At 43.3% G+C, this 21,463-nt stretch overlaps 1 protein-coding gene and 1 long non-coding RNA gene across 3 annotated transcripts in view; one reads left to right on the forward strand and one right to left on the reverse strand.

Annotated features, from left to right (window-relative positions):
* Positions 1 to 21,463, forward strand: part of KPNA6 (karyopherin subunit alpha 6) — a 39,060-nt gene that overhangs the window by 15,297 nt on the left and 2,300 nt on the right. For both annotated transcript variants that reach the window (XM_034413187.3, XM_087876768.1), the window contains exons 5-13: positions 296 to 390; positions 1,154 to 1,285; positions 2,327 to 2,415; positions 2,646 to 2,745; positions 4,293 to 4,456; positions 6,556 to 6,634; positions 18,586 to 18,711; positions 19,558 to 19,685; positions 21,194 to 21,372. In XM_034413187.3, the coding sequence (XP_034269078.1) occupies positions 296 to 390; positions 1,154 to 1,285; positions 2,327 to 2,415; positions 2,646 to 2,745; positions 4,293 to 4,456; positions 6,556 to 6,634; positions 18,586 to 18,711; positions 19,558 to 19,685; positions 21,194 to 21,372 (1,092 nt within the window). The remainder of the gene's footprint in view (positions 1 to 295; positions 391 to 1,153; positions 1,286 to 2,326; positions 2,416 to 2,645; positions 2,746 to 4,292; positions 4,457 to 6,555; positions 6,635 to 18,585; positions 18,712 to 19,557; positions 19,686 to 21,193; positions 21,373 to 21,463) is intronic.
* Positions 268 to 4,420, reverse strand: LOC117663232 (uncharacterized). Its single transcript, XR_004590654.3, has 2 exons — positions 4,196 to 4,420; positions 268 to 500 (listed from the first exon to the last, which is right to left on the reverse strand). It is a non-coding gene; the product is annotated as an uncharacterized LOC117663232 (long non-coding RNA).

Genomic DNA, 21,463 nt, shown 5'->3' on the forward strand with positions numbered 1-21,463 from the left:
AGTTTTGACATGTCCAGTAGTGTGCAATGAACATACTTGGCTAAACACAGATAAAATGCAAGCATACATTGTGTTATACAGAATCACAACCTCAACTGGGCAGGCAGTTAGATGGAGAGATTAAATGTGTATATGGTCAAGTTGGTGATGGCATATCTACACAGGGTTATGTGCAAGCTGGGATTGTGATATTCATCCCCGCTCCCCCAAACGATAGGCAATCCTTACCCAACACTGTTTGATACGTATTTAACTTTATTCCCGTCCTTCAGTTTCTTTTTAAATTTTATTTTAGAGCCCAATCCTCCAATCGATGAGGTGATAAGTACTCAGGGAGTTGTGGACAGGTTTGTTGAGTTCCTCAAGAGAAGTGAAAACAGCACACTACAGGTAAGAGGAGGGCCAGCTATTTCTTGAAGATCTTAATCAACTTTACAGCTTGCTCTGTCTTTGTCCTGCTTATTTCTGTGGTTGTGATCCAATTGACCAAAGACATCTCACTACAAAACAATACCAAAAAGGGATTGTTAAGGGATATGTGTGAAAGGAATACTTCGTTATTAGTTCTTTATTCCTGAATAAGTATAGGCTGTCAGTCCTTCAAAGACATGTACATTATTAATCATGCTTTACTATAACAATCCATTCAGATCCTTCCTGAGGGGCAGTTTATGATTGAAAACCAGACACCAGTTATTCCACTGGGATCTAGCTCCGGAGTGGCTTTCTCTTGCCTTCCTAGTCTTTTTGGCCTCCTTCCAGCTTTTCTCCTTGGTTTTGGTCTTGCGAGTGGTGGCAAACAGGCAGCCCCTCCTCAGTTGTGCCTCAGCCTTTGATTTGCATGCTCGGGTGGGGGAAGTTCATTGTGGTGCAGCAGCACCACTGAAGAAAGAACTGCCACTCAAGGAGGCTGTTGCCATCCTGCCACAGGTGAATTCCTCCCTCCCCACTGTCAGTGAAATGGCATCTATTTTATGGCTTCTAGAGCTGGTACACACTTTCCTCCACAACTAATTGTCCTCTGGAAGCTTTCAGTTGAAATCAGATTAGAAATGGCAGCCAGAGGAACGCCGGTTTGATCTGTTGAGGTTCAATCCCCAAACAACTTTTTTCTCATTGATTGTCGGTTGTTCACTGGCTGATTCTCTTCCAGTTTGAAGCTGCGTGGGCATTAACCAACATCGCCTCAGGTAACTCACTACAAACTAAGATAGTGATTGAGGCCGGGGCAGTCCCGATCTTCATCGAATTGCTGAGCGCTGATTTTGAAGATGTCCAAGAGCAGGTGAGACTCAGACCTGGGCTACTGATTTCATGGCAGCTCTTGAGCTTTTGTTCATTCTCTCTCAAGCATTTCTGCAGCAGAATAGCCAGCTCAAGTTGTGCACAAAAGACGATCAATGGTGTCCTAAAAGGGCAGCAGCTTCCCAGTTTAAAAATTATTGAAATGACTGATTCTCACAAGATTTTTAAAATTTGTTTGTTTAAGTAGGGGAGGTGTCTGGAGCTTGGAAATGTTTTTGACCGATCTAGCCACTTTGTATTGCTTGTTTACACCTTCAACTATCCCACCACATTATAGGTTTACAGTTATATTGAAGTTGTTAGTGCTCCATCACTGGAGACTTTTAAGAAGAGACTAGACAGCCATTTGTTTGAAATGGTGCAGGCTCTCCTGCTTGAGCAGGGGGTTGGACTCGAGGACCTCCAAGGTCCCTTCCAGCTCAGTTATTCTATGTTCCATAGTCTAATTATGGTGTAATTACATCACACTGATTACTTGCCTTTCCCCTGGAAGGCAGCATACATTGGGGTAGGGGTCCTTCACTCAGTTTATTCTCACAACAACCCTATGAGGTATGATGGCCCAACTGGCTCTCTTATCACCCTGGGATTCAGTGTCTAACCTTCAGGCTCAACTGCTGCTGTGATGTCACAGATGCGTCGGACTACCTAGGGTAAGGCAAGCTGCTCTGTATAGCATGAGAGCTGGGCCAGTTGGCAAGAAAGAAGCACAGACCCCTAAGAGTTATTGGAAGGCTTGAGTTATAGAATGGGATGAAATAATCAAATACAGGGTAGTAGCTATCTTGAGGAGGGACAACTGCAAGGTGATGCATTGTCCAGGCTTCCTCCATGTGCCGGGGCTGCTAGGTTGAGAAGGTTGCCTAGACTATTTTGCACTGCGTTCATCACAATAATAACAAAAAGCATGGAAGTGACTAAAGTCAGTGATTCATTTGCAAGGTCCAACTGACTGCTTCACTGTTGCTCTTAACGTACCCCCTTCGAGGACTGAGTCCTGAAGCCCCTGCTCTTCTTCCAGGCTGTCTGGGCACTGGGGAACATCGCTGGAGACAGCTCTGCCTGCCGTGATTATGTCCTAAATTGTGGCATCCTTCCTCCTTTGTTGTTGTGAGTAGCCACTGGGAGAAATTCCACCACTTTGTGGCTCCTTCATTTCCTTAGGCTGCAAGTGCTGAGTGGGGCAAACTTGTCCTAGAACCACAACTGATTTTCTTATTTTCCCTGAACCATCTAGCTGCTAGGACTGTTTATAGGATACAGTTGCCAAGCTCTTAAATAGCTTGGTTTAAGGCCAAAGGCCGTAATGTGGACTTAAGAATCATTTGGTTATATTTCAGGCTCCTCACAAAATCTACTAGGTTGACAATGACACGAAATGCGGTCTGGGCTTTGTCGAATCTCTGCAGAGGGAAGAACCCACCCCCAGAGTTTGAGAAGGTAAGATCCAAATGTGTATTACTTTATTTTCCCAGCCACAGGCATCTCTTGTGTGTCACAGACCTTCTCAACCGTGGCAACTGGAAGATGTGTGGATTTCAACTCCTAGAATTCCCCAGCCAGCACAATTGAGAAACACTACTTTATTTAGGCTCAGGATTAAAACTCACATCTTGCTCCTATCACTTAACTCTCCTTCTTGTGTTTAAAAGCACCCGAAGTGTAGTACCTGTGAAAATAGTAAAAAGTATGCCTTCTGCCATGTGCTCATTGTAACTCAAGTCCTGATAGTGCTGACTGCAGGCCGAGCATCTTACAAAGTTTAGTATTTTATTCTCCAACAGACAAGACAATTGGTGTGAGTAATAACTCTAAGCCAGAGTTACAGCTGTATCTAGCATATGAAACCCTCAAGGTCTACTTAAACAACAATTTACTCCCCTGTAATCCCCATCCAAACTATCTTCGGGTAACATTGGATCAGGCTGTCTTCTATAAGATACCCCTAGAGAATACAGCGGTAAAAATCAATGCTAGAAACAACATGCTCCAAAAGCGATGTGAAACTAAATGGGGAGCTTCAGCTGCCACCCTCGGGTCATCAGCACACGCCAGACTCAACGACATCATGAGGGTTATAAGTGGATGTATTAAAACCACTCCAACTTGGCTTCCTGTTCTGAGCCGCATAGCAATGCCAGCTTTACGAAGGCTCAATGCACAACTGAGAGAATACAGAAAAACTATGAACAACTCACTCCTACTAATGCATGCCAACCTTCCTCATTTATCAGCAGAAGACTCAAATTCAGGAAGCCCCTACTAGCCCTTGCACAACATCTGCCCAACAACTTTAACATCGATTCCCAGTGGAAAGCCAAATGGGCCTCTGAATGCCCAGGCAAAGAAAGACATATCGCTGACCCCACAAAAAAGGTGCCAGGCTTTGAACTACATCAGCAATGGACAATCTTGAATAGGAATTGCACCTTGCACGGCGTCTGCCAGGGACTCTGTATCAATGGGGCCTGGCATCCTCCACTCAGTGGGACTGTGGCAGTGGTGGGTTTCTACTGGTTCGCCCTGATTCGGGCGAACTGGTAGTAGCAGCGGCGGGAGACTCCGCCCACCCACCCGGACGTCATCATGGACGCTTTATACATGTGCAGATGAGAAGAAGAAGAGAGAAGCGCCATGAGCGAGCGAAGCAAGTGCATGTGCTCCTGGTTCCAAACCAATAGCGAAGGTGAAATGTTAATATAAAATGCTAGTCCATGTATGATATGCCATATGCTAAATGAAATAAATAAACAACTGCATCTATGGATAGAGGGCTGATTTACCAGCTCTAAAATAAGTGTTCAGTGTGATTATAGCATGAGACATTGATTTGAATATACAAGCTGTATTTCTGAATTGAGCATGAAATAAGAAATTTGATCTTACACACCTAAAACTCTGTGGAGAACTGCTGAAATGCCTGTAACTTCCTCTTGACCTCTTGGTCCGGTGTTCTCACGATCTCTTGCAATTGTGTTTTTGGGCAGGTGTCATCCTGTTTGCCGGTCTTGTCTCGCTTGCTCTTCAGCAGTGACTCGGACTTGCTTGCAGATGCCTGCTGGGCACTTTCCTATCTGTCGGATGGACCCAATGAGAAAATCCAGGCGGTCATAGATTCAGGAGTGTGCCGGCGACTGGTGGAATTGCTAATGTAAGTGTAAAAGTGCTAAATTATGGTTCACTTAGCTATAGCTTATTGAGTAATTGGTTAGATTCACATATGCCACAAATAATGGTTTGCAAACTACTCTGGCTGTGTTCATTTTGTGAAGTCAGATATGAAGAGTCTGTGTGGGAATGACCTCGGGAGGCAGGAGGAAAAGCTGCAGAAAAGGCAGCACTGGGCTAAGAGGCAGCTGTGCCCTCACGGAAGGAGAGGGGCCTGGGAAATGTCTTGGGAGGGTCCTCCTAGTTTTTGGACTGGAAAGCCAAAGGGGGAGAGACGGACTTCAGACTTGCATGTTTCTGTGAATAAAACCTTAAACCCTGTTAGCACATCAGGGTGTGCTTGTTGCCTGGACTGCCTTACAAAGTTGTCAGTAGGTCATGTGCCTTCAAGTTAAATCAATTTCACAAGAATTACACTTGAATATTTTCTGACACATTAATTGGGGGTGTAGCTGAAGTCGATCCAATTTTCAAAAGAGGATTTTCAAAAAATGATACTGAGGCGGTTTCCTTTCTTTTAAACTGTGGGGTAGCGTCAGCAGAGGGTTCAGCCACTTCCTAGGTGGGGAGAGGATGGTGAGAACGCACATGGAGTGCAAAGGATTGCTGCAATCTGTCATTGTGATAGAACAGTGTGGGTGTCCCTACTGTCCTCCTACACTCCCATCTCCAGTGGAATAAATAGGAAGGGGGCTGAGTGAACTGAGGTGCATTTGGGAGAGCTTGAGGGAAGATGTGAGCTGGAGGGGATGCACTTAAAGTCCCAGCTTAACCCATCCTGAGTCTAGTGTGTTCCAAGTAGGTGTGACTGTAGGAATCCCAGCACACGGAAGCAGGATGGGGAAGCTGCTTTAAGGTAGCAAAGATCTGGTATGTGCAGGTCCAGCTTTTTATAAGTAGTCTTTGACTTATGACTGGTTGCTTAGCAACCGTTCAAGTTACAGCTGACCCCAGAAAGGGGACTTACAACCTGGGTTCAAAGCAGAGGTGGGTTTTAGCAGGTTCTGACCTGTTCTGGAGAACCGGTAGTAAAAATTCTGACTGGCCCCACCCCCATCTATTCTCTGCCTCCCAAGTCCCAGCTGATTGGGAGGAAATGGGGATGTTGCAGTAACCTTCCCCTGCCATGCCCACCAAGCCACGCCCACCAAGCCATGTCACACCCACCAAGCCACACCCACAGAACCTGTAGTAAAAAATTTTGAAACCCACCGCTGGTTCAAAGTGTTCCATTTCTGAAGGTTTTCAAGAGAGGCTTGTCCAGGATGGTATAAAGTCTCCTATCTTGGGCAGGGGGTTGGACTAGAAGACCCTCAAGGTGCCCTCCAGTCCTGTGAGTCGATTCTGACAGACAGGGCCCCGGCCTGGTTATATGTCCAGACTCTGGGCATTCGGCAACATGGCTGCATATATGGCATTTGCATGTCCCATATGACTGCATTTTATGATGGTTTTGCTGAAAATCTTTTGGCAGAACATATCCATAGCGAACCATTGGTCGTAATGGCAATCTCCATTATGATTTTCTGTCAAGGACTACCTGAATTCCAGAGAATCTGTAGTTTAGAGCTATTATTTGACATGGGAACCTTGACTGTGGTGCTCCAGACCTTGGCCTGGCCTGAAAATTTTAACGAAAGCAGGGGCTGGTGTAATGTGCCCTGGCCATATAAGCCTGGTGCATGTCCTATGACAGTGGTGGGATTCAGGTAATTTAACAAGCGGTTCTCTGCCCTAATGATTTCTTCCAACAACCAGTTTGCCAAACTGGTCAGAAAGTTAATAACCGGTTCTCCCGAAGTGGTGCGAACTGGCTGAATCCCACCACTGGCCTATGATCTTCCAGATGTTGCTGAGCCACCTCAGCCAGCAGCCCGGAGGAGCACGTGGTGGATTACAGCTGAATAATATTGAGGGTCTTCCTTGATTCTCCCACTGGCCTCGATGGGGTTTCCTGGCTTGCATCCTGGTTTTGCACAAATAGACTTCGCTGGGATGTCTCTGATGGAATCCATTATTGATGAATAAGAAAGACTAAACTTAAGGAACGTTGAGTGTGTTGTTGTCTTTTTCTGCACGCAGGCACAGCGATTACAAGGTGGCTTCCCCAGCTTTGAGAGCAGTTGGCAACATTGTGACGGGGGACGATATCCAAACCCAGGTGATGGGGAGTGGGCTTGTGTAGCCCATTGCAGGCTTCCCCCCCAGGAGGCCCCTTAATTTGTTCCCTAAATCTTCCTTTGAAATAACTACCACCAATGTGGGGAAATCAAGCTCCAGGACTTTTGCTTCCGGTCAATAATCACAGAGGTTGTGGAATCTGGCCGTGATACTGGTCTTGGTACTCAAACAATGATTTAAAACAGAGATTGGCTTAATGTCAGGGACTGCAATTACTCATTGATGTGGGGGACACTAAATTTGCTTTTGTTGATGCAATTCATTGAAGGCTAGGAATTACTTTCTTTTCTGCTATTTTTTTATTTGGGTATTTCTATTTTTGCTACAGTGTAACAGCAAGGGCTTAGGAGAATAAGTGGATCTTTTGGTCTCTCATGAAAATTACCAGATACACACACACTGTTGTTTTGCCACTCCTCAGATGTCAGTCCTCTCAATGTGGGGCCCTTAAAAGGTTCACGACTCAAGACAAAAAGACAAGGGACAAGGTGGCACTTGTGGCAGCCAGTAAAGTTTAGGGCTGTTAAGCAAATTTGGAATATGGAGAGTGGAATTGCTCAGAGACATCCCATCTCCCCGCCCCCCAAGAAGATCCCTGAGCTCATTCCCTAAATTCTCCTTTGAAACACCCACCACCAATCTTCTGCCTGTTTTCTTGGGTGGGAGTCTTGTAAGTAAAATTGATGCTAGCAGTTGGTACTTTGCTTTTCCGTTTCCCTGTTTATATATGTTTTAAAAGTATTTCTTTTTAAGTTTTAAAAACAAACTCTATTAAATTTAAAAAAGAATAAAATTGTATAAAACATTCACAACCTTAAAATACAATCAACAATATCAACAAACAACAAAGTATATATAATGTATATAAGTACACATATATACAAACCTAATTTTCCCTTTTTTCCCCCTAATGACGGTGTATAATTATTACTTTTAATTCCATACTAAATTTTGACTTTACTTTCTTTTCCATTGGTTTATCCACTCATACCAACTGTCCCATATCTTAAAATACTTTGAGTCTTCCTTATCTTTCAATTTCAACGTTAGTCTATCCATTTCTGCACATGTGTAAATTTTTTGAATTATTTGCTGCTCCAATGGCAATTGATCTGTTTTCCAAACTTTTGCTAGGGCTAACCTAGCTGCCGTAATTACATGTAATATTAGGTACTTTTTTTCCTTTCTAATGTTTTGTTTAATCATTCCTAACAAAAAGAATTCTGGTTCTAACTCAATATCCTCCGCAATTATTTCTGATATCCAAATTTTTATTTTTATCCAATTTCTTAATTTTTGGGCAAAGCCACCAGACATGGAAGAAGGTTCCCTGTGCTTGCTTGCATTTCCAGCACGTTGGATTTTGCATACATCCTTGCCTACATACATTTGCATACATCCTTGCCAATTTCGCAGGGGCTAGATACCATCTGTACCACATCTTGTAGTGGTTCTCCTTATATGCTACAGATTTTGTTATTCTATAGTTGGTTTCCCATACCCTTTCCTATTCTTCCAATTGTATATTTTTGCCAATATTCCTTACCCAAGCTATCATTTGTCCTTTGACTAGATTTTCTGCTAGGTCAAACTCTAATAAGTATTTATAAATCTTTGAAATCGAATTTCCATCTTTGGCTCCTAATAGTTTGTCTAGTCGGTTGGGATTTATTTCGATTCCTCCTTCCTCATTGTCTTTATTGTATCTAGTTTGTATTTGTAGGTAGGGCCACCAATCCATTTCTATGCCTTCTTCCCTGAGTTCCTGCCGTGTTTTTAATCTTCCTTGGGGATCCAGTAATTCTTTATATCTTATTAATTTATGGGGGGCTAATGTGTTGGGGTGTGTTGCCGCCTCCAATGCAGATATCCAGCCGGGAACCTTCATATAATGTTTGTTTTTAATTTCGAACCAAATGCCAATCAGTGAATTTCTTATTATGTGGTCTTTAAAATGTTTATAGGTTTTGTTCCTGGCATTCCACAAAAAGGCATGCCACCCCTTTAAGAAACTGTGGCCTTCCAATTTTAATAGTCTGTAATTCTCCAAATTGACCCACTCCTTAATCCATGTTAAACTCGCTGCCTTATAATATTTTTCCCAAACTGGTAGGCCAAAACCCCCTCTAGATTTATCATCCTGTAATATATTTAAATTTATTCTTGTTTTTTTCCCTCCCATACGAATTTTGATGTTATTTTGTTCAAATTTGTAAAAAAGTTTTTCTCTAATTTAACTGGAATAGTTTGAAATAAGTAGAGGAGTCTCGGGAGTATATTCATCTTAATCGCCCCAATTCTTCCTAGCAATGATAAGTTTAGTTTCCCCCATCTTTCTAAATCATTTTTAATTTGTTGTACTAACTCCCCATAATTATTATCTTTTATACCCACATTCCTAGTTGTCAGATTAATACCTAAATATTTTACCCTCTTGACTACTTGTAATCCTGATTGTTTTTCTAATTCTTCTAATTGTTTTGCTGTTAAATTTTTAGTTAATATTTTAGTCTTATCCTTATTCACTTTTAAACCTGCCACCTTACCAAATTTCTCTATTTCTTCTGTTAATTTTAGTTCTGTTTCTAATGGGTCTTCTATGAAGAATACAAGGTCGTCAGCAAACGCTTGAACCTTGTATTCTTCTCCTTTAACCTTAAGTCCTTTTATATTTTTGTTGAGTCTAATTCTTCTAAGTAGATTTTCTAGCGTTAGAATAAAAAGTAGTGGTGAAAGTGGGCACCCTTGTCCTACTCCTCTACTTATTTCAAAAAAATTTGTTAGTTCCCCATTGAATAATATCCTTGCTCTCTGTTTTGTGTATATTGAGACTATCATCTTTTCGAATTTCTCCCCAAATTTCATGTTCTTTATTTGTTGTGTCATGAAGCTCCAGTTGACCCGATCAAATGCCTTTTGTGCATCCAGGAAGATCAGGGCTACCTGTCTCTCGGGATGCACCTCATAGTATTCTATTACATTGATCACTGTCCTTATGTTGTTTTTAATTTGTCTTGCCGGCAGGAATCCGTTCTGGTTCGAGTGTATTCTATGGTTTAATATTGTCTTTAATCTGTTTGCCATCAAATTCATAAAAATCTTATAATTGGAATTTAGTAAGGAAATCGGCCTATAATTTTTTATCTGTGATGTATCTACCCCCTCCTTCGGGATTAGCGAGATATATGCCTCCCTCCAAGATTCTGGTAACTTTGCCTCTTTCCGTGCCTCATTGTAAACCTCTAATAATATCCAATTCAGTGATTCCCCTAGTCCTTTATATAATTCTACTGGTAACACATCCGTCGGTGAGGCGTCTGAGGTGGCTCGGGAGTTCATGGCTTCCATGATGGCCATGGACCTGACCCAGTTAGTTCATGGCCCTACTCACACGGGGGGAAACACGCTAGACCTGGTTTTTGTCTCTGGTCAGTGGTTGAGTGATCTTGAGATAGGGGATATAGTGATCGAGCCCTTGTCATGGTCAGATCACTCCCTCCTTCGCTTTGACCTTCGAACCGCCGCACCCCGCCGCAGGGAGGCGGAACCATTGAGGTGGTACCGCCCCAGGCGCCTGATGGATCCTGATAGGTTCCAGACGGAGCTTGGGCCATTTCCTGAGGCTCTGGCACACGGCTCGACTGAGGAGCTGGTGGCCGCCTGGGATAGGGCGGCCGCTGGAGCTTTGGATCGGGTCGTGCCTTTGCGGCCTCTGACCCGGCGTCGATCTCGCCTGGCTCCTTGGTTCACCGAGGAGCTGAGGGAGATGAAGCGCCGGAAAAGACGCCTGGAGAGTGGTTGGAGGGCCAGCCATTCTGAATCTGACCGAACATTGGTAAGGTCTCATATTAAGACCTACCTGGTGGCGATAAAAGTGGCGAAGTATAACTATTTTGCCACTCTTATTGCGTCATCAGATAATCGCCCGGCCGCCCTGTTTAGGGTGACCCGCTCCCTGCTCCACCAGGAAGCGCGGGAGGACCCCTTGGAGGGTAGAGCCGAGGATTTTGTACAGTATCTGTATGACAAAATCGCTCAGATTCAGGAACATCTGGACTCTGACTGGGTAGATTCAGCGGGGAGGACAGAGGCAGGTCTTGTGAGTATTATCTGGGAAGAGTTTGATTCTGTGACGCCCGAAGACGTGGACAGGATACTGGGCAGACTGAGCGCAGCCACATGTTTACTGGACCCGTGTCCCTCCTGGTTGGTGCTGGCCTCTCGGGAGGTTACACGAGGCTGGCTCCAGGGGATTATAAATGCTTCCTTGAGTGAGGGTGTCTTCCCTGCCGCCTTGAAAGAGGCGGTGGTGAGGCCTCTCCTCAAGAAACCTTCCCTGGACCCAGCAGTGTTGGCAAATTATCGTCCAGTCTCCAACCTTCGCTTCGTTGCGAAGGTTGTTGAGAGTGTGGTAGCGCGACAGCTCCCCCAGTACCTGGATGAATCGTCGTATCTGGATCCGTTCCAGTCAGGCTTCAGCCCTAGGTACAGCACGGAAACGGCATTGGTCGCGTTGGTTGATGATCTCTGGAGGGCTCGGGACAGGGGTTGTTCCTCTGTCCTGGTCCTATTAGACCTCTCAGCGGCTTTTGATACCATCGACCATGGTATCATGCTGCACTGGCTAGAGGAGTTAGGGGTGGGGGGCACCGTCCTACGGTGATTCTCCTCCTTTCTCTCTGACCAGTCGCAGTCTGTGTTGACGGGGGCAGAGGTCGACCCCGAGGCCCCTTGTATGTGGGGTGCCACAAGGGTCGGTCCTCTCGCCCCTTCTGTTCAACATTTATGTGAAGCCGCTGGGTGAGATCATCCGTGGTTTCGGGGTGAAGTACCACCAGTATGCTGATGATACTCAGCTGTACATCTCCACCCTGGACCACCCCAATGATGCCCTTGAAGTGATGTCCCGGTGCCTGGAGGCCGTGCGGATCTGGATGGGGAGAAACAGACTCAGGCTCAACCCATCCAAGACCGAGTGGCTGTGGTTTCCGACATCCCGATATAGTCAGTTGGTGCCATCACTGACTATTGGGGGCGAGTCACTGGCCCCCACGGAGAGGGTTCGCAACTTGGGCATCCTCCTGGATTCACGGCTGTCTTTAGAAGAGCACATGACGGCCGTGGCCAGGGGGACTTTTTATCAGGTCCGCCTGATTCGCCAGTTGCGTCCCTTTCTGGATCGGGACTCGTTAAATACGGTCACTCATGCTCTCGTTACTTCCCGCTTGGACTACTGCAATGCTCTCTACATGGGGCTCCCCTTGAGGAGCACCCGGAGGCTCCAGCTGGTCCAGAATGCGGCCGCGCGGGTGGTTATGGGAGCGACATGGCGCTCCCATGTGACCCCCCTCCTGCGCGAGCTGCACTGGCTCCCGGTGGTCTTCCGGGTGCGCTTTAAGGTTTTGGTTACCACCTTTAGAGCGCTCCATGGCATCGGACCGGGGTATCTACAAGACCGCCTTCTGCTACCAATAGCCTCTAACCGACCAGTACGCTCCCATAGAGAGGGGCTCCTCAGGGTGCCGTCGGCCAAACAGTGTTGACTGGCGGCCCCCAGGGGGAGAGCCTTCTCTGTGGGGGCACCTACCATCTGGAACGAGCTCCCCCCAGAGATACGGAAGATCCCGGACCTGCGCACGTTTCGCCGTGCTCTCAAAACTCTTCTATTTCAGCAAGCTGGCCTGGCCTAACTCCCATCTTTTAAATTTTTAAATTTTTTAATTCGTGATTTTATAAATTGGGTGTTTTAATCTGTGTTTTGGCCGAAATATTTAATAATTTTAAGGGATTTTTTAATATTTGTATTATCTGTATTTTATCTTGGCTGTTCACTGCCCTGAGTCCTTCGGGAGTAGGGCGGTATAGAAATTTGATAGATAGATAGATAGATAGATAGATAGATAGATAGATAGATAGATAGATGATAAATAAATAAATAAATAAATTTATTGTTTTTTTGCTTCCTAATTGTTGCCTGCAGTTCTTCTATAGTAATCTCTCTATTGAGTATCTCTTCCTCTTCTTCGGTTACTACTGGCATTCTCTCCTCTTTTAAATATTGGTCTATTTCTTCTGTTGGCACCTTATCCTGTGTGTACAGTTCTTGAAAGAATTGGGTTACAATCTCTTTCTTCTTTTCTAGGTTCTGGCATAACTTACCATCCTTATCCTGCAGTTGATGAATTGTTCGTTTCTCTCTTTCTTTTCTTAATTTGTAAGCCATCCACCTCCCCGGTTTGTTCGCCTGTTCAAATTGATTTTGTTTTAGAAATTTCATTGTATTGACATATTTTTCTTGCTCAAATAAATTCAATTTGTGTTTAGCTGCCATCCAATTAGTTCTTATTTGTTCATCTCCTGGCCTTTCCTGTAATTTCCCTTCCCAATTTTTAATTTCTTCTCTAATTTTGTTGTATTCATTTTCCTTCTCTTTTTTCCGTTTACTATTATAGGCTATTGTTAAGCCTCTAATGTAAGCCTTTGTTGTATCCCACAGGTTTTGGAGGGATGTCTGATATTTATTGTTATCTTTGAAAAACCCCTTCAATTCTTTTTCTATCCTTTCAGTATACTCCTTTTCTTTCATTATCTGAACATTCATCATCCATCTGCTCCTTTTCTTTCTTTGCCCCCTCCATTCTATCGTTATTGGGTTATGATCAGCCCAATCGTTCGTCACGATCTCTGCTGAATCTATCTCTTGCATTAAACTCTTTGTAGCCCATGCCATGTCTATCCTTCACCAGGATTTGTGGGGGTTGGAATAATATGTGTACCTTTCCTCTTCTGGATTATATAGCCTCCATATATCTACTAAGTTTAGTTCTTCTGTTAAATTAAAGAATGTTTTTGGCAGCAAATTTTTCTTTTTTTTTTATTATTTTGATCGCTCTTATAATCCTTTTTTGGATCCACAATTGCGTTGAGGTCTCCTAACAGACATACATTTTCTATATTTTGTTCTATAATCTTTTCGTGCAGTTTTTGATAAAATTCTTTTTGTTCACTATTTGGCGCATATACAACCACTAACAGCACACTTTTACCTTTGACCTTTACTTCAATCATCAGGATTCTTCCTATCTTATCTGGATATTTTAAATTACTTTCTATCTCTTCATTAACAAAAACTGCTATTCCTCTTTTCTTTTCGTCTGCTAAGGATACAAATAATTTCCCTAATTTTTTACATTGTAAAAATTTTTCATTTTGTTTTCTTATATGGGTTTCTTGAAAACATACAATATCTATTTTTTGTTTAATTAACTTCCTAAATATTTGATTTCTTTTAACTGGCGAGTTAAGTCCGTTTATGTTTAATGATATAATTTTAAGATTCCGGTCCATTCTTTAAAGTTGGTCTTTTCCTTTTTTGTTCCTTTACTTCCTGTCCTTTTTCTTAGCCTGGTTTTGTGCTCTTGTCGTTACTCCTTCTTTTTCTCGGATTTCCCCCTCTTCTTCTTTTTCTTTTTCCTTAATACTCTCCTCACACGGGGTTTCTTGGTCTTCTCGTCTTTGTTTTGGCTTGCCTCTCTTTTCCAATTCTTCTCTTCTGCCATTTGTTCTTTCTACTTCTATTACCTGATCGTGTAGGGTTTGTGCCTTCTCTAAGAGTCAACTTTTATCTTTTTCCCCTGCCACGTGACCAATACTCCCTCTGGTATTATCCATCGAAATAATATTTGTTTTCTGTTTAGTAATGCCGTGAGGAATCCATAGTCTTTTCTCCATTCTCTAATTCTTCTTGGTATTTGTTTTAATGTTATGATTTCTTTCTGTTTATAACACATTGGTTCTTCTTTTGTTATTCTGAAAACAATATCTCTAACTTTCCTCCGCACAAAACGTACATGGACCTCCCTTGGCAATTTGTGTTGTCTCGCGTAGTTCGTATGTACGCTAAACACTTCATCCAATTCATTAATAATCTCGTCTTTAGCTCGTTGTAGAGCTTCTGCGATCATTTCTGACATTATTAGGGTTAGGTCCTCATCTCTTTCTTCTCTCACGTTCTGGAACCTTAGATAGAATGCCGCTCTCTCCATCTCTAACTCTAGACCTTTGTTGAGGCCTGTCATCTTCTCATCCAATAGTTCTAGCTTCTCTTCTGTTTGCTCCGGTTTTTTTTCTATGGCCGTAATCCTTTGGTCTTTTTTTTGTATTATATCTTGAATAGAGTCCATTTTTTCATCTAATTTTTGTATATCTTCTTTGACCGAATTTTTGACTTCGTCCAGGTCTCTCCTAGCTTCCTCATGGTTTCTAGATAAGCACTCTTGCATTTTTAATATAGTCTCTTGTCTTGTCGCTAATGTTGTCTGGACAGTCTGCATACTCATGGTGGAAGTTTGCTTATCAGTCAAGAACATCCCTTCTAATGTCTTTTGTGTTGCTGGAGAAGCTGTTAGTCCAATTGGTGTTGAAGTGACCTTCTTTCCTGTTTTAACTGTGGTTACTGTGGTGGATGTCATTTCCTTCAAAATTTTGTATTGTTTTTCTAGAATTCTGTCTATTCTGATGATACTCAGCGTATCATCAGCATATTCTGATGATACGCTGATGATACTCAGCTGTACATCTCCACCCCAGACCACCCCAACGATGCCCTTGATGTGATGTCTCGCTGCCTGGAGGCCGTGCGGGTCTGGATGGGGAGGCTCAGGCTCAGACTCAACCCTTCCAAGACTGAGTGGCTGTGGCTTCCGGCGTCCCGATATAGTCAGCAGGTGCCATCACTGACTATTGGGGGTGAATCTTTGCCCCCCACAGAGAGGGCTCGCAATCTGGGTGTCCTCCTGGACGCACGGCTGTCTTTAGAAGAGCATATGATGGCCGTGGCCAGGGGGGACTTTTATCAGGTTCACCTGATCCGCCAGTTGCAGCCCTTTCTGGATTGGGACGCCTTGCACACGGTCACTCACACCCTTGTCACCTCCCGGCTGGACTATTGCAATGCTCTCTACATGGGGCTCCCCTTGAAGAGCACTCGGAAGCTCCAGCTGGTCCAGAATGCGGCCGCGCGGCTGGTTATGGGCGCAACTCGTTGTGCCCACGTAACACCCCTCCTGCGCGAGCTGCACTGGCTCCCAGTGGTCTTCCGGGTGCGATTCAAGGTGTTGGTTACCACCTTTAAAGCACTCCATGGCATTGGACCTGGATACCTTCGAGACCGTCTTCTGCCACCAGTAGCCTCCCACCGACCAGTCCGCTCCCACAGAGAGGGTCTCCTCAGGGTGCCATCGGCCAAGTTATGTCAGCTGGCGACATCCAGGGGGAGGGCCTTCTCTGTGGGAGCCCCAGCCCTGTGGAATGAACTGCCCCCGGAAGTGCATAAGATCTCCAACCTCCGGGTGTTTCGCTGTGCACTGAAGACCCTGTTGTTCCGCCAGGCTGGGCTATCAACATAACAATTTTAAATTGGGTTTTAAATTCCTGGGGTTTTAAATTGAGTCGAACTCATTTAATAATTTTAAATTATTTTAACTGATGTTGTCTTGTGTTTTTAATAGGCTGTACACCGCCTTGAGTCCTTCGGGAGAAGGGCGGTATAGAAATAAAATTATTCTTATTCTTATTCTTATTCTTTCCCAAATCAGCATTCGCTTCTGGCTTTGTTTTGTAGACTACTGTTTCCTAATATTCTTGAATAGGTCTAAGTATATTCTATTCCTATTTTATTTAAATAAGAAGTCTCAATCTATACCTTACAAGTTATATTTTAGATAGGGTATATCTCACTAATTGATTCTCACACGAGCTGTATCTTAATCTTGATCTTAGTAAAAATCCTTATAAATAATATAAAGTGTTAATTAATTAATTTTCTAACTGGCTTAATATTGATAAAATCTTAATCAAAACAAGTATAAGAAAGCAGCAGACAAAATATTATAACATATAAACAGTACTAAACAAGTATATATATAAGTTGATTAAAGTTTAAATTGATTGTCTTATAGATAGTTAATGCTTAATCAATATTTAATACTAATTTGTAATTAAAATAAATATTAAATAGTTAAATAGATAAGTTGTTGAACAGTTATTAAGTAGTAGTAGCTCTTATGTAAATATATAAATATATAAGTAGTTATATATAAATTAAATATAAAAATACAAGGATTTTTTTTTTTCACCAATTAATCAATGCAATATTCCACTGTAATTAACACTAGTCCACCTCTGGTAACTCTCCAACACCAACCGTTATATATCCATTTGAGATAGAGTCTTCTTTATAGAATCAGAAGAAAGCAGGAGCCAAAAACGGAGTTCAAAGTCTTTCACCCTCACTGTCCAAAATGGCAATCTTAGTCCTGCAACTTCTACTTCTGTCCCTTTTTATTTGTTGCCTATATTGTCCTTCTCCGTCAGTGCAGCTTTATTAAAAGGAAAGCCAACGTCCTGCTTCAAATCGCTTCTCTTCTCCCAGCTTCAAATTGCACGCTCTTTCAAACGTCCTTTTCTATTCCTCTGTCTGTATCTAGCAGGACAGGTTTCGCTGCGTCACTTCGCTCTCCTCGCTGTTTGCCGTCTGCACCTTTCCGAGTCTCCCTTTCCTTCCGCTGCTCCTCCGGACTCTAAGTTGTCAACTCCTCGCAGTTATTACCTATAGCACTATTTCTAATGTTTAATCTCCCGCTCGCACCGCCAATCTTCACCCCATACTCACTCTTTTGCTTCCCGATTTAGCACTTGGGGCGTTAGATCTCTGGGTCGGCCATATCGGCCCTCTTCTTCCGTGTTCGAAATGAGGGTTCTTCTTAGCGCGGCGGGAGACCGCACCTCTCCTCACCAGCTCCGTCGAAGTCACCCTCTCTCTATCAGTCTACCCAAGACCGATTTTTCCCGTAACGGGCACCGTAACACTGGAAATTCGACACAGGATACTGAGCTCTCCTTCCTCGTGTCGCCTCGATCCACGCCTCAACCGGAAGTCTTAAAAGTATTTTTAATTAAAAAATATTACTGGCATTACCATAACATGATGGTGCCAAACCAAATTAGGTGGTCCAGAAATATGTGAAATCCAAAGAGAGCTATACCCATTTATGTCTGTTTATTGCCCATAAGGGTAACTAAAGCTTATTTGGTCCCATAACCAAGGGACCATGACTGATGGGAACACGCTAAGCAGCTTCATCCAGTCATACATGTCCTTCAGATGGTACCTCATGATCAAGCCCTGATATGATTTGGGAAGGTAGTTCTCCAAATTTTCTCCTGATTAAAATCTCCCTGCTGCTTTCTTTAGAGTAAAGAAGCCACCCTGAGTCTTCGGAGAGGGGCGGCATACAAATTGAATTAATAATAAATAATAAATAATGAAGACTCTCTTGAGGCCAGCTGACCTTTAGCTTAGGTTTGCTCTGGTTCAGCATTCCTGTATCTGTAACCAAATTATGATCCTCTCTGCTATTGTATTGTAATAGTTTAATAGGGCTGTTTCCTATGAAATGGCTGTAATTAATCAATCAACGGATGGATGATCTTGGGGGATGAAGGGAAAAAATGGTGCCTAGAAGACAAGAGCAGGGGCAGCACCCAGGGGCTTAACGGTCAGAGGAAGAAATGTAGGAATGCATCAAATGGATTAAAAGTGGTGCTAGCAAATTTGTATCTTCAGACTTGCAAGATTCTGTTAATGTAGCCTTACAGTAAAGTAGAATGAGCTCATGTTTCCTGTCTGGTTTATCCAGCAGGAGGGCTGACATCAGTCTTGCTTCCCTCTGCCTCTGCTTGATCCATTAGGGTGGATACTTCCTAAATTCCTTCCTCTGATTGTTAATCTATTGGGGGGGGGCACCCTCTCTTGTCTAATTGTCTCCTAGGAAGTATCTTTTCCCCTCTCCCCAGATCATCCACCCATTTTGTTGCGTGGAGGTAGGCAGAAGTTTTGAAACAGGGTGCTTATTTGCTTTTCCTTTCTAGGTGATCCTAAATTGCTCAGCTTTGCCTTGTCTCCTTCATCTGCTTAGCAGCCCCAAAGAGTCCATCCGGAAAGAAGCTTGCTGGACCATCTCCAATGTGACAGCAGGGAACAGAGCTCAGATACAGGTAATAAGCCAACGGAAGTAACACTCCTGAGGCTTAAATGACTGTTTCTACATTTCTGACTAATTTTCCAGCCGTGCCAAATCATTTTCCTTGTTACGAATCCCTCCAGGAACATCAACTCTATTACACGCCGTTGTGTCATTTGCAAAAAGACAAATCCTTCAGTTAATAGGTGATTTGTATTTCAGTCTTCATCAATTTGGTAGCCTTCCCAATAGCTAGGTTGAATCTCACAATTCTCAACAATGCTAGGCTTGTTGGAGAATTCTGGAGATTGATGACCATACATCTGGAACTCTATCCAGCTCAGGAAAGTCTTCTTTAATGCTGCCCCACCTTGCTTATATTCCTCCAAGGGGATAGAAGAAGATTATGCGGTAAGATACTTAATCATATTGAGAAATCTCTATTGCAAGAAACATACTGCTTTTAACTTCCGATCCAGCCACCAATATACTGGTATAGTCCTTTTTCAGCCTTTTTGAAACAGTATTAAGCAGACACCACAGTCATTAAGCAAACCCATTCATCTGAATGGGCAAGGAAACCAGCAAAAAACATAGTGAATCACAGTTATCTGACTGTGGAACGCCACAATTGGTCATAAAGCTGACTCGGCCGACATGCAGCCATGTGACTGTAGGGGTGGTCGTGCATCCAAGACCGCTTTATGGGCCATAAAGTATCTATGCGGTGGCTGTCATAACTTCCAGTGGTCATAAAACAACTGGTCATTAAGTGAGGAATGCCTGTACTGCTGCTCTGTCCTCACCTGCCTCGAGGTGATTGGGGGTTGGGCCCAATGCTCAGCCTCTAGCTAATCCTGTCCTTCCTCTGGCCCTGCAGGCAGTTATAGATGCAAACATCTTCCCAGTATTAATTGAGATCCTGCAGAAGGCAGAATTCCGCACAAGGAAAGAAGCGGCCTGGGCCATCACAAACGCCACTTCAGGAGGAACGCCAGAGCAGATTAAGTAAGGCCTAACTTTAACTTCAGAGTTGGGGGTTTTTTTTGTTGTTTTTTTTGTACTTGTGCTTCTCTCTTATTAACAGATCTGTGAAAACAAAAAAATCAAAAGAACCCGTAGAGTTCATGGGGCAAGTACCCTTGCCAACGTAATGTTTTTGGCACAAAGAAGTTTTACTCTCTTTCCAATTTTTAAATTTAAAATTTTTTTTTTCTAAAAAATCAAGAATTGGATACCTGAATAAAATGAGATACCCCACCATTAGTTGTTCTTCTAAGAAGCTTCCAGTCATTAATTTTTATTTTTTTATTAAATTTGTTTGCTGCCAATTTTATCACAAGGCAACTCTGGGCAGGTGACAACATTAAAATTGTGAATAAGGAATGAGAAACGTTAAAGGTAAGAAGTTCTGCCTCACTGTCTGTCAGCTGAGACGAAAAGTAATGAAAGGTAGGAAAGCCTGAGAAGAAAGTTGTGTTCTTGAGGTATGAGGCTATATAAATCAAGGAAGGAAGACACCTGGTTTCCACCATATCATTTCCCCTTTATAACTAACTAATGGAAGATTTGGTTTTGATGATGAGGCAAGAGTGGGCCACCACTTTAGGGCTGCAACTGCCAGAAAGGCCAACAGACGGCATCAAGAGCATGAGAAGTGATAGTACCACTTTATATTGCACCCTTTATGTTGAGGCCATGCGTGGAATGCTGCATCCAGTTCTGCTCACCAAGATACATAATAAGATGCTGAGACCATAGAAAGAGTGCAGAGAAGAGCCATAAAGTTGATAAGGGGTCTGGAGGCTGAACTGTAGGATGAACGGTTAAGAGAACTAGGGATGTTTAGTCTAACAAAGGGAAGAATCAAGGGTGACATGATAGCTGTCTTCCGGTACTTGAGGGGCTGTCACAGAGAAGTGGGGGTTGACTGACAGTATTTTCCAACGCATCAGAGAGCAGGACAAGAAGCAATGGGTGGGTGCTTGTTAAAGAGAGATCCAACCTAGAACTAAAAAGAAATTTCCTGACAGTAATAACAATTAATTAATGCCTACCACACTTGTGGGTGCTCCATCACTGGAGATTTTCAAGAAAAGATTTGGTCAACTATTTGTCCCGGATGATCTAAGGTCTCCTGCCTTGGGTAGGGGGTTGGTCCCTTCCAGCCCTAGGATTCTATGCCATGCACTTCATAGCATGTGGATTTTATGGCTCTTACTAGTCTAATAATGACAGCTGATGGTTTATCCTTGTTTACAGGATTACACAGTTATCTGTTGCTCATAAACAACACCTCCATGTTTGGGAAGAGGGGCAAATAGTAAAACATAGGATCAAGTATATGCATCCTAATACTTTATTTTCCTCTTATAGTTTGCTAACTATAGGAGTCGTAGCTTGAATTTCAGAAGAGGAACTGGGGAAGAGGGCATGTCTTCTCAGCAAGCAAATTAATCTCCAAGAATGTTCAATTTTAGTTTTAGTCTTCTGGATTTTTTTTGCTTTGTTTCCAGATACTTAGTAAACCTGGGCTGCATTAAACCCCTCTGCGATCTTTTGACCGTCATGGACTCTAAGATAGTTCAGGTGGCCCTGAATGGCCTGGAGAACATCTTGCGGCTGGGAGAGCAGGAGGCCAAGCAGAGCGGCACTGGCATCAACCCCTACTGCAGCCTCATTGAGGAAGCTTACGGTGAGGGCCGAGTCTTGAACATGTGCTGTGGCTATTTGAAAAGGGGGCTCTCAGTTGAGGTTCCCCTTTGTGGAATTCCTTCCTAGTGGGG

Source organism: Pantherophis guttatus, chromosome 10, assembly GCF_059756535.1.
Source record: "Pantherophis guttatus breed Tessera chromosome 10, ASM5975653v1, whole genome shotgun sequence".
Classification (NCBI taxonomy): domain Eukaryota; kingdom Metazoa; phylum Chordata; class Lepidosauria; order Squamata; family Colubridae; genus Pantherophis; species Pantherophis guttatus.